Source organism: Varroa destructor, unplaced genomic scaffold, assembly GCF_002443255.2.
Source record: "Varroa destructor unplaced genomic scaffold, Vdes_3.0 BEIS01000004.1, whole genome shotgun sequence".
NCBI classification, from domain to species: domain Eukaryota; kingdom Metazoa; phylum Arthropoda; class Arachnida; order Mesostigmata; family Varroidae; genus Varroa; species Varroa destructor.
This window is the reverse complement of record NW_019211457.1, coordinates 50,136,984-50,150,493: the sequence shown is the minus strand read 5'-3', so window position 1 is coordinate 50,150,493 and position 13,510 is coordinate 50,136,984. Positions and strand designations below refer to the sequence as shown.

General features: G+C 42.4%; 2 protein-coding genes across 6 annotated transcripts in view; both read right to left on the bottom strand.

Annotated features, from left to right (window-relative positions):
- The window catches only part of LOC111249718 (neural cell adhesion molecule 1-like), a 40,588-nt gene extending 33,658 nt beyond the window's left edge, over window positions 1–6,930 (bottom strand). The window contains exon 1 of one of the 4 annotated variants that reach the window (XR_015326471.1): window positions 5,795–6,930. Coding sequence is in view for 2 of the 4 variants with exons in the window: in XM_022803958.2 (XP_022659693.1) it covers window positions 5,795–6,296 (502 nt within the window). In the remaining 2 variants the exon portion in view is untranslated. The remainder of the gene's footprint in view (window positions 1–5,794) is intronic. The other 3 variants (XR_002673059.2, XM_022803958.2, XM_022803957.2) reach the window with 3 other exon arrangements.
- A 4,856-nt stretch (window positions 6,931–11,786) lies between these two features.
- The window catches only part of LOC111250133 (hemocyte protein-glutamine gamma-glutamyltransferase-like), a 21,517-nt gene continuing 19,793 nt past the window's right edge, over window positions 11,787–13,510 (bottom strand). For both annotated transcript variants that reach the window (XM_086987719.1, XM_022804892.2), the window contains one exon: window positions 11,787–13,450. In XM_086987719.1, the coding sequence (XP_086843845.1) occupies window positions 12,500–13,450 (951 nt within the window). In that variant the 3' untranslated portion in view covers window positions 11,787–12,499. The remainder of the gene's footprint in view (window positions 13,451–13,510) is intronic.

The following is a 13,510-nucleotide window of genomic DNA, read 5'->3' as shown; positions in this document are numbered from 1 at the left end:
CGTTCCATCAAACATTCTTTGGTACTTCGTTGTATTTGTTAAGGAATATTGATTTTTAGATTTTGTAAGGTATTATCGCACCCTTACGCCTCACTGTTTGCAATGCTAGCATACTACGTAGAAAAAGAGTCTTGTACGTGACTGTAGGATAAGTCTGAATGCAGTCACAAATATGAGCCTACTTTATGCATGTGTGTAAGCTAGTCCTCTTTGAAGTAAACTAGCGCGCACAGAACGCAGCTACATTTACAAAAAAATGAACGAAGTGAGTAGACCCACAATAGCTCCTCGGAAAGGAGATTATTTAAAAGCTATTCTATTCAATTAGAACGTAAACCAGGGAAACAATTTTAGCGGGCGCAGCTCTGAAATATCAGATTATGATTGGCTGTATAAATGGCAAAACAACATTGACCAATGCAATAGATTATGCTGTACGTTCGGATGGTTATATGAGTTCAATCGGATTGTTCTATATTTTCTGCGGGCTCATATTTTCTTAGAATGAGCTCATAAGAAATATAATAATATGAGGTGATCCTGCCGCAATATTTATTTCACCATCGTGTATAATGTATCGACAACAGGGGTACTTTTCCTATTTAAATGTGAATGAAGTTCGCTGTTTAACCCTATACACATATAAGGAAAGGGTCTTTTATGGACAGTCACCAGTCGGCATGCGCCTATAGAGGAAACGTACACTGACATCATTTTTTTGCAAAGGACTAGGTTTACTGAAAGGGTGGATGGGTGCTTGTTTCTTGGCTCGATCATTCTCTGGATATCTTTTGATGTGTATATGATAGCGCTTTGAGTCAGCCTGATTAGCGCTACACGCGACCTTGAGATCTGGATCGGATAGATTTAATCCTGTCCTGCGGTATCACCAAACAATGAACACGTCTAGCCGGAAAGCGCTGCTGAGGGTAAGATAATGTAGTAAATTACACAACGACTATTCTGAAATCGTCACTGGGTGACCACTAATTGGCAAGCTACTGCTTCGCCGAGTTTCTGGCTTGTTGTTTACCCTCAGTTGCTTCTACCATGCTTACAACATACGTCGACAGGCCTAAGGGGACCTAAAGCGAGTATGGCATAACCTCATCAAGCTAGTTATGGGACAACTATGCCAATACTACGCATTATACCAACAAGGACTACAATGCCCAATTAGAAGTTATCATAAACTTTCACTTAAAAGCCGTAACAACGTACGAAGAGCTGACTACGCATAACTTTGTCTCAATTCCAATGCAAACAATGCATTATATGTTCATACAAATTACTACAGTTGAATGCTATTCGATTAAACTCACCCTAATATTATTTTTCCTGCTTCGATTAAAAGAAAATGACAAAAAAAGCTTCTAGGCTAGGAGATCACATGCCATCCTTTCCAAGCGCTTATACAGGATACTTTCTGTGCAGTTAACAAGATTTAACAAGCATGTTTGTGTATCTAAGCAGTAGGATAAATGGGCAGCAGAGACCTCCTAATCCGAAGGCTCTGACACATCAGGCAGTGAGAAAGATGCTGACTGAAATTTACTAAGCGGCACTAATAACCCCTTTGGTAAGATTCATTTGAAGTAAGAATATGTATTTTCTGCTCGGCATTGTAGAACCAATCAACCTGCATGACAACGCAAGCTGTTATACTAGTACACAGGTGTCCAGTGTAATTTTTAAATAACAAGCCTTATTTTCGCTTATTTTATTAGGATAACTTCATATTTGCAATAGCCTTCTAATGCTCTGTACTGTTTTATAAGCTGTTTACTAGATGTGGTTATAATCAAAGATCTTGAATGTATTTCTATCATCATACAATATGCGAGAATGTCTGAAACGTGCCTACGTTGATATTTGAAGTAAATATGTTGACCTTAAAGCTTGCTTACACTACCATTTACTACTAAGCGGTTACCAATCGGTTTCATCTTTTCTCAGGAATAAACCCAATTCGTTTTAGCTTAAAATTTGTACGTCTCACGATACACCTAAATAATTGGCAAAGAGTACATTAGTGCATAGGTTTTTCCTTAGCAGTTCGTGGAATCGGTAGGACTGCTCATAGGAGACGCGGACCGCACCGAGGATGTGCTCTCTAGCAATTGCTGTCACGTAGAGCGCAATATGAAATCTTCTGTTCGGGAGCCGTCTTTAGGACTTTGGCCGTCTATTTGTTACTCGTCTACGATAGCCTCTGTGCTTTGCAACCGGTATCGATACAACTGGTTCTGCCAGTAGCCTATAATCAATGAAGCAGCTTTGTGGGGTTTGTTGGCGTCGCTTTCGGCTGAGGGTCAAGACGTTACTGAGTAGCCTGTTCAGCGTCCGGCGTTACGTATCATAGCACTAACTATAATAGTAGAGACTGCTAATTCTCCGCCTTGGGAAAAAATTGTTGTAGCCATTCGCCGGAGATGGCCTAGACCAACGAACCAGCAGCCACATTCTCCTTCAGTTCCCATCTATACCGATTTTCTGGCATTCACTATAAGCATTCATCGTCCAAATGGACACATCCTTTCAATCGAAGATCACGGAAACAAGCCACCGTTCTCTTACACATTAAGCTATATTCCGGCAGCCGGTCACCGTAAAAATACCTTCGTCCTATCCAGCAGACATAGCACAATCTCCAGTGCTTGTATGTCACTCCCACCGAGTTTTCACTGCTGTGCGCTTGTGGATCACTGATCCGGTTAACATAACGGTCTCTGCAGCATCAGACCACAAATCGTTCTCCAAAACCGAGGGCTCTAACCCGTTCGAAAATGGAACTTACTCTTGAACATGGCTGGACGTGAGATACTATCCGTAATGCGGCGTCCGATTTAGTAGTGGTGGTCGGAGGTCACTGGGACGTCAGACGTTGTTACCGTCGCGCGGACAGTGTTGGACCAGTGAGTCGGCTGCTCTCTGTGGCAGGGCGTAAGTGTCTCCAGAGTCCAGCGGCATCGATACGTTCTGGGATAGATGGATTGGAGTCTGCGACGGGAGGAAGCAGCCTAATTAGACAGGCTTGCTAAGTAAACCCAATGAAAGGGTACTTTTTACGAGACCCAGCTGACAAATTAGGAATGGTAAAGCCACGTGACACCGGCCGGGAGCCCGTGAACGGCGAGCAGAGCGACTATCGCGATGTCATGTATAACCAATGGCGGAAGGCCGGGCTAAAACAGTAGTCGTCCGGCAACGAAGGGACTCACGGAGGAATTAACGAAATAGATAGAAGTGGACCACAAGTAACCCAAACAGTGTCAGAGGTAGAAAAATAGAGGCTATTCCAGAGTAGTAACTACTGCTAAGGGACAAGGCGGAGGCAAACAACCTATTACCACCACCATGAATGCTCAGTCGGCAACACATGAAGCAGTTAGTGACGAAGCGGTGGGCTGAAACAGTTTTAAGTTAGACTCCGGGGCAGCCTACATCTAGCCGCTAATTGAATCTAAAGGAATGTCTAGAGTCAGAGGTGCTCCTTAACTCCATGTACCGTTGACGAACACATCCGTATGATAGAACTTACCAAATTTGCTAAATAATGTAGACATCGTATATTATGCATGGTGCTATTATTTTCATTCCCAAAAAGTTTAGGACCAGCTGGGACCGAAAGGACAACAATAGCTTGTTATATTGTAATCGATGATGATTTCCATCGCATTGAATCCACGATAAGACTAATAAAGATAGTTTACATTCGTTTAATTGGAACAGAACTTGGATAATTGTTTTAAAATATCAGTATTTTTTTTTATACTTTTTAATCAGGATTTACAATGTCTTCGATGCTTTTACGGAGGATCGTAGATGCAGTAACCGTTGTCACAGATGTATCAGTAAAGTATTGCCAACAAATTTTCCAGTACGCTAACTGATTTTGTTTATATGTCAATTTGACTTACCTGATTAACCTTATCGATTAGTACTGTAAAAGCAGGCTGATGCCTTCCAGTGCGCGTCGTTCAATTTCAGTTTCAAGGTCAGCTATCTTAAGTTAAGATACGTTAAGAATATCTTAACTCAACCCTCAAAGAGTTGGTAACCCAATTGTTTACAGCAAACTAATGGTGGAACGTATACTTGGGGTACGTATCCACAATTATTGGTAGTAGAACGTATTCACTAACAAGAGAAACCGTATCAACTACTAGTAATTTCTTTTCACTCTTATTCGATACCATTTTATAATACACGCTGCTCGATATCATAGTTGCGCGCGACAGACAGTCAGGTTTATTAGAAGCGAACTTGCATCATCGATAACTGTAAGATATTTCTTATGCAATTATGGCAAAAGAGCAGATAGTTAATGTTGCATTTATAGTAAAATTTTACCATAAAGCTTTTGTCATATTTACTAGCAAAATAATATTATTATGCAAGTGAAAAGTGCGACCTCTCCTTATTCCAGATCAGAAAACGGTTTCAATTGCGGAGTTGGCTCTGGTGCGGGATGGTTCATTGCATGAAGACTGTCGTCCAGTTACGGAAGTATCAGCTCGAGGCAGAGTCGTAGAGGACGCGAGGGTAGGGAATGAAAACTTGCGTCGATGCTAACATGGCGCAGAGCTACGGATTTCTTCGACTGACGGCATCTCTCGCAGCAAGGAACGAAAGACGGACTGTCAGGCGAAATCGGTTGGCTGAGTTAGGTCACATTGCAGTCTGCTGGCAAGAGGAGCTACGAACGAAGCTTTGGCAAATCTGAGGCGGACTGGTGTTTTTGTGCTCGCTGCCTTGGTGAGCCCTTTCTCCCAGTTTCTTTCTGACTTGCCTGCTGCCTGGCGGGCGATGAGCTCCCCTGTTTCGGTCGGGAGTTGATGCTCGCCGAGACGCACGAAGGTGACATGGCTCTTACTCTGTGCCTTTACACCTTTTTCCGGGCTTCAAAGAGCTTTCGCAATTTGACGAAGAGTCTAAATGATGAAAGACAGCCACAACTAGATACAATGAAGGGCTTGTTTTTAAGAATCTCACCCCCTTCAACGCGCCAACTACCCCCCCCCCCCCTTCAACCACTTCTTTCCTCTTCCTCATACGTATCTCTGCTGGCTATTCAGTTGTTCTAAGAACGAGGTTGAAACGGACTGCGCTAAAGGATTGAGCAGCCGGTGTTGAGCGGCGGGGGTGAAAGCAGATCGATACTTGAAGCGGAAGCAGAAGCAAAGGGTATGGTTAGACGAACTATAAGGAAAAAAGGATCTAATCAATCAGCATCATTTTAACTGGTACATTGTGATCATCAGCTTTGTATGCCGTCTGAAGGCCAGCTACATAGCTAAACTAAGCAACGACAAGCTACTCTTAACAGGGCCGATTTAATTTATGAGGAGAGCGAGAGAATGAATTTCTGTAAAAAAGGTCCATATATATATATATATATATATATATATATATATATATATATATATATATATATATATGCTTCTGAAGAGCGTCTCTACGTCCGTATTCTTACATACCGGCTGCGGGGCTATGATGTGATTTGGAAGGCTCTGTCTCCATCGGGCACGTAAATAATATATTCCTACGTAAAAGTACGTTGTTTGCACGGCCAAATGTAGCGGAAATTATGCTATCAATTTTAGGAAGCGCTAATCGATGCGTGGACTAGAAACGGCTCTACAATAGCAACATAAATGCTCATATGCTATGCGTTTGTGTTGTTATTGTAGCGACAGAAAATGTGCAATACATGCAGTATGCCAGACCTGCCTCTATTCTTTCTTCTAATGCACGTTGTCGTTCTATCTAAAAACTGGCTCTAAGCACTTACCCTGGACGAACAGCTGTGTGGAACAGTTCTTCCAAGAGCCATCTACTCGTCGTACGTTACAACCATACACTCCGGAATCACTGACGTTGAGATTGATCAGCTGTAGCTCCGAGTTCAGCAACGAAAAGCGCGCTTTATGAGACCATCGATGGTCCTTCCACACGCCAGCTGTGTCAATTGTACCATTTCCTCCATCGAGCCGGTACATTAACTCTAGACTGGATCCCGCTTTACCTGTCAATTTTGATTTGTTCTTTTTGGCTTTTTTCAATGGGCCTAACTTTACCGTCCATTCCATGTACTGTGCTTCTGTTCCGTCGAAGCGCACTTGACATGGAAGCGATGCCTCGGCTCCTTCGAGAGCAAGCACTCGTTCGTTTGGTCCGCACTTCAACTCTTTTGTTTTACCAACATCCCGATTTCTTCCAGGCATTTCGCGCAAACCATTGACTCGTGTAATGCCATACAGTAGCGGTAGCCAAGCCGTTATTAGCACCCTCATCGCGAGCAACTGATAGGAAATGACCCGGTTCAGTAATCCTAGCTTCGGTTCGTCGATCTCCTGTTTGAGTACTTTGGCTTACTATTAAACTAATAATAAAACCGACGACCTTATCCGGCGTATGTTTGGCCAACCTGGCTGACTTTCAATATCCAACTTCTTTCAATCTTTTTCCGCTCCATAAAGTGGCCGGAAGGGAAGCAAGAAGCAGAAAATAGTCGACAGTATGGCCTCGAAAGACACCAGAGCGCTTCACAGGTGATCAGCAAATGCAACTCGTAAAATACCAGATGGCTACGTCCGATACCTCTGAAAGTCAGATCCTCATCAGCAACTTTCACAAACACGCATTAAATTCCTAGATGACTGGTTGTCCGTGGATCGCACTAGTAAAAACAATAACTGGAAAAAAAGTGCACAAAATTCTCTAAATAGCTCTACTAAACAGTCTTATCACATCGCTGACACCTCCTTAGAAATTCGAATTCAGTACACCAGTAGCTAAAAGGGAGCAATCTACATGAACACTCGACCTTGTTCAGTATTTAAAGGAGATAGATACTCGCTTGTGATACCAGAGGTTGGACACAATAATGCACGCTCTTTGCGTGCTTCACTCCTGAGAGTCAGGCCTCTGTGGAAAGGGCCGACTGCCCTTTCCTTATTGAGGCCCTCTCTCAAGTCGCCTTATGCATCCTAGGGATAAAACCCAGTTTATCCTATGCTAGGATTGTGCGGCCGTCGGTCCAAATTGTACCTGTGCACATTGGTCCATCAGATTATCTCCCCGTGTCCTCGATCCGCCATCTGTCCCACCTCGATTGAATGTACAACTCACATAAGCTAGAAAGATCTTTGTATTCTGCCCTTCGTTCCTTTACCCCTATATTCTTGTGGCTGATTGGGAGACGTAGATGGGAAAAACGTCAATACGGCTCGCTGTCCAGAGATCTCATCGAGCAGACATCAATCATCTCAAACGACGGAGCCCCTTCCTGTCTCATTCTCCTTGTGAGGCGTCGCTGTTGTACAACAGTGGCGGGCCAGGACCAATTCAGTGCCAATGAGAGCCCAGAGGTTCAACACGATGGGTAAGGAGGGCGGAAAAGTGCAATAAAGGTAATGGAGATTCTCTCCTTAGTACTTTGCTTGCCTGTCTCCTCATCTTCTAGTGGCATGTGGTTCTCATTTTGTGTCAGTCTCTACCCGCACCATTCACGGACCTTGTTCAAAACTTAATGAAGAAAAACTGATCCTCTACGCCTTTCATATTTTACTTCTCACTGAATTCTGACTTATGATTCTCCTTCTCAATCGTTAAGTCAATCCTCACTGGAGACCAAATTTAGACGACAAAGTTCGCGTCACCAAGGTTAGATCGCATGTCGAATAAGTCAGATGGAGCTTTAAAGCATTTTTCTGCAACTACTGCAAAACGCGTAGTTACTTGCTCTCTCCTACCAGTTCCGATGGGTACGGATTCTTGCTTTACCTTCGATTGGTCGCGTAATCCTCTGGCAACAGGATTTTCATACGATAATGATATCGCTTTGTTGTCCTAGCCATTCACTAGGTTTCTCCGAGCAGATTTGACCTTCCTAGTGGGTTTTCATTGATGCCGCTTTCTTGCCCCGATTGTTTTGTTGCCGTCGTTATATAAAAGCCAGTCTAAGCGTACGTCACACCTTTAGCAAAGCTTTAATCGGAACCTTAGAGCGTCTCTGGAGGTGAATCGCGTCAGCGGAGAACGTTAAGTAACTGAAATCGAACATAGTTCACGCAATCGTCATTTTCGCATCTTTGTTCTCGTCGCTCTACTGACGGAAGCGTCGTACTTCTTTTATAGGCTCCGCCAATTTCGGAGTTAAGGTTTCTCGTTGACCCGCTATTTCCATCGCGCTTTTTCCGAGGTGAACTAGGCAGGCCACAGGTTTCTTTTGTCCGAGACCAAGTTGTTACTCAGGCAAGGTTAGACATTCCCGCCCTAAAGTCTGATTCAAAAAAGACATCACGAGCGAACGCAAAGACTATATCTTCAACCAGAATCACGTATATTGGATAGATATATGAGGTGCGACAAATCTTCTAGAAACAGAAAAAAAAACCGTTGGCTATGTTGCCGATCTTAGCCCGCAGACACTGTCACATTCGCTGCTTGTAAACTGCATGACTCTTTGCACTATAATTGAAATTCTCAAATCCACTTGTTTTGGCAAGAATAGCCTCGTTTTAGCCTTTAAACTCCTTTCATTGTGAGCAGGATTTTTGAATGTTGGTGTAACAAAGATTGAGATCTGGAAAAGGAAACGACACGTCAACTTAATAATCTTGAGCTTTGTTTTTTACCTTTAAAAGCACTACGATACAATCGTACAAATGCATCCAAGCAATGCTATGGGTTAGAACACCTATAGCAGTTTCAGCAGAAACTTTTGAATAGAAGGAATAATAATGTTAATTTCTAACACAGGTAACCAAGGATCGTCTGACTCTAGTAGTAGCTACTAAAATCTAAAGCTAAAGCTATATTCTATTTCTGTACATTTATAATAGACTAGCTACTGGAAGCCGACGCACGCCACGTACGTGCCAAGAGCATAAACGCGGTATGAACAATTGTAGCTGGTGTTTTCGGATATGTGGATTGTGTTTGGAACAAAATCGTTGGGGAAGTAGGCGAAAGAAAATATTTTCATTTGGGGACTGCCCCTTTTCCTCCAGTCGCATTTGAAGGACAATGACAGTACCGAATATGCGTCCTTTGAATGGTCAAGGAGTCTCCCCTAAGCGCAATGGAACGCGCCTAAAATCAACGTAATAGAAGTAAAACATAAAAGAAATCAAGCGCAGGGAGGGGCCGAATAACAGAGAAATGAACCCACTGTCACGGAGAAGTCGCCTTCAGTTATTTTGGCTAGATAATTTTTATCCCTGGGTGGACTTGAGGGCCGTGTATATAAGAACACCCGAAGAGGCTTTCGATCCCTTTAATTATGCTTCGCACAAGAAGTGCGGCTGAGAGAAAAGGGGAAAAAACTATTCTTTAAAGAAAGATTTATTGAATGATTGTTATAAGCTTGGCGTGTGGACTCGTAGGAACGGGTCTCTGTGACAGCACCTCTCTTTCCTATCTGTCTCTTTCTGCTATCCGGTTGCTCACGTAAGACACTATGGAAACAAAGAAAGCATATCCTTGCAGAAGGTAAAAGATCGAACCTTCGATGACGTAAGTAGATCCTAGTTAATCACTGGGTCGTTCTAACGTTTACCTATTTGATGCTAAAGTATGAAGTTGGATAGTCGGACCGTTTTCATATTTTATGACTTGATATCATTTTAGGGCTCTATACTAACTTTCGACAAAGTGTCGTCGCCATAAACAGCACGCTCATGCCGACACGACGACGATTTGGCATAACATTATAAGGATGCGCCTGCGATCGAAAGTAAAAAATCGCAGTGTGAAATCACATGAAATCAGCTTAGTAGATGCGTATAGTCGCTTGTTAAAAGCGTATAACAAAAGTCCTATACAATGCATTCTACTGTTATATTGTCTCCCAAAAAAATGCGTAAGCCGGTTGACACAAGTAACAGACCTACTTACTTCGATGGCTAAGATTATAGATAAATACGCCTCAGGTAATGAGCTTAAATCATCACATATAATTTGGAAGCGAGACCTGGAGATAAATTGTATAAAAACTTGTCTTTGGAGAATCTCCGGCAAAGCTACATAATTTTCTGTACATTTTGTAGTGTATTGCTGGCCTCTACATATATATATATATATATATATATATATCTCTTACGTTGAAACATACTTTGGCGAGCTCTTTGTCATAGCCTGCATGCGTACATTTACTACTACTGGTAAGAGACAAGATTCAGCTCTTCTTACAGTGACACAGCAAGCTCGTTGGGACGAACACATTCAGAATTCGAGCCAAAATCAGCTATTATCCAGTCTCTACGAACCCTAACCAAGATCCTAAACGCTGTCAGTTATTCGAAATCAACAGTGTACCCCAGACAAGGTAGGGCTGCAGAAGAGGCAGAAGCAGATTCCAGTACAGAAATAGTGATAGAAAATTCAGAATATAGGAAAAAACAGTGCCGATTTCAAAGCTAATTGCCATTGTCTTGTAGTGGCCTTCTAATGATTCTTCTATTTTGAACAGGGCGCTAATGAAAAAATTTGATGTGATTTCACGGACTATTCACGAGGATCTCAAGTGTATGTCGTGTCTCCTTGAGAGTGAAACAGATGCTTTTTGAAGAGAATAGGATCAAACGATTTGGTCGGTGTTACTTGCTATTTAGCTCCCAGAAGATCGAAGAAGCAGGTCGCTGTCGATTTGTCTTTGAGGGGAAATCGCGATGCAAACATAAACTGCGGCAATGCTCGCTGGTTTCATCACGGTCTAGATGTTATTATTGCGGGTTGACGCACAGTTGTCGGCCACGGTTGATGAAAGAATGGGAAAAGGGTTGGTCACTTGAAAATACACTGATGTTCTGGAATGAGCAAATATAGCCGCCGAGGAGCTCAACTTTAATACCGTTGGACTGCTTTGAATAATGCGTTATTGGACGGGAGTCTAGTAAGCCCCATCCTGACAACATGCTAGTAAGGCGACGCTCGGAGAATTGCAAGGGGAGCATTTGAAACGTGCCTGTGGGCCGTTTAGGATCTGGATCGAGCTGAGCAGTGCCTATACTTAGTAAATACAGCCATCAAATATCAGTTTTTATTCCGATACGTTCTTCTGATCGTATACAAGATCTAATCAATCAAGCACCGCCTTGTTTATTACAGCACGGGTACTTTAGCTTAGATTTAACACTGACCGAGAGAGCTAAGCCAACAATAGTAACGAAGATCACAGACAGAAGCGATATCTATCTATCTTCGAACGTACCAGACTGATAATTACGTCATACACTGTAGCCCTTGTTATTATAAGTTAAACACAAATATTTATCCAACGGCCAAGCCTTATCCGAAACTCAAATAACTATAATCGTCATCAATCAATCCCACCGAATTTTCCCAATGATAAACTGAAAAGGGACAACAATCTAAGAAAAAGAGACGCAACAGTTGCGACGCCTTCTTGCTATTAATAGAAGTGGACACGTTAACCTCCGCTGGTTCAATCTAAAGACTACTAAGCGGAAAAATATACTTTTCCAGTATTTCGATGCAAAAGCACAATTATACATAAATACTTTTCATAACGTCTCCGTTTGTTATATGTTACGCTATTTACTAATGCGATTAGTCATTCGAAGAGGAAGATTTAAGAACTTCTTCACTAGATCATGCACCTAAATAGATACATTTTTTTTATCTAACAGTATCTCTACTTCCTCATTTCTTTTAATCTTCAATATATATCGATATATATATCGAATATTAATATGATCAACGTTCAGTAGACCTGTGCATATATGGGATACAAAGACGCGATTTGATGAAATGCTGGGATACGAGTGCTTTTATTAAACGTTTGGCAAATAACACAAACGCTCGCGTTAATAACACGTAACACCGCATGTGTTATTTTGTTCAATCGTATTGTAGTAATGATAATTGGTAGTTATAATGTTAATTTTTTATACGAATAGTATATTTTGTACGTTTATCTGCTTTCAACATATCCTAGAGGTGTCATACTTGCCCCTACACCAACTCATTTTCTATGCGGCGTACGGGTGTTCTTGTAACATTTGTTTTGCGAACGTATTAGAAACAATTATAAAGTCTGATGAAATTGTTCGTACTAGTTAAATTAATGTAACAAAACAGATTTTGATGTTTAATTGTGAAAACCAGCTGCAGGCGAACAGGTCGAGCGTGAAATGAATCGTTAGCAGTGCGAGATTTGATTGAGAATTGTCTTTATCTTGTCATACGCATTTATTAGGTGTACTTTGTAATGCTACGCGTACAACATAAACCTCCCACGCTGTTCAGACGTCAAATAAACCTTCTTCCTGGCCGAAAATCATGGCGTCCAACACTGCAACTCTGCTTGAACGCAAAGAAGATCTTATGAGTCTGACAGTGTTTCGGTGCACCCAGGCTAGTGTAAAAGATATTTTCAGTGCATGTGCTGAATTCTATGATCATACGATTTCTACGATTACAAGCCACACTATGACGAGGTTGCTGTGCTTGAGTCGGCTGCTCATACAACTTACAATATGGCTGAGTACGTTCCGTCGAGACCGGACAGCTTATCCGAGTTAAATGTAATTATGAAAACCTTTTCATCAATTCGATCAGAGATAATTTTACCTTGCCAAGTGAACCGACCCAGGCCCGGTACGCTTGGCAGGTTCCGGATGTGTTCATGAGTGGCAAGACCGGGTATGTTGACGACAAGCGAGGTTTGCGTTAATGGGATGGTCAACGGATTGAGAAATGACGCCGAGTACAAAATCTCACTTGCTACCGCTGGATTTCTTTGCGCTACAATATCTAACTTGGGCATCCCCAACTTCAACGTAAATTGCCCTGCCCAGGTTTTCCCCGTTTCGACAACTTTAGCACCAGCCATTATCTTCAGAAGGCCGAAATCAGAAATTGCAACTTGATAATCTTCAAGGGCGATGTTGACTAAGCAAGGAGTTATCCCCTGTGGCGGTATTTTAACGCCGTTGATCCTTTCGCGTTTCACCATTTTACTGATCGATCCCGTATATTCGAGCGAGAACACCGAGATCGTCACGTTGACTGTCCTCAATATTGAGGACACGTTCTTGATTCGCAATTGAATCTGGAATCCATCGCCGGCTCTCACACGAGCTATCTTCACGAGCTCGTACTGAACGTCCTCTTGACTCAAATTTATAGCATTTCTTTGGTTCTGGTGTGCCAGCTGGTTCTCTGCCGTGGGACAGCGGTACGTTTGAGTGATGTCTTCCGCATCATCAGCAGATCCGAGATGTGACAGCATACCCGGCTTTTTCGTCAAGATCAGGAGGCCGGCTTGTCGACTTGTCTTAACCACCTTCCAGCCAGTCGGCTCACTTCGATCGCGTACCCAATCGTAAAAAAGGGCGTTTGTCTCAGCGAAAACGAACTTTGTATCGTATTGAATGTCTACAAGGCCCCTTTGTATGGCTACGACTGGACATGGGCCCATCTGAAACGCAATCAAATCGGGTAATTTTATTTTTTTGATTATCGTTCCAAAGATATATAT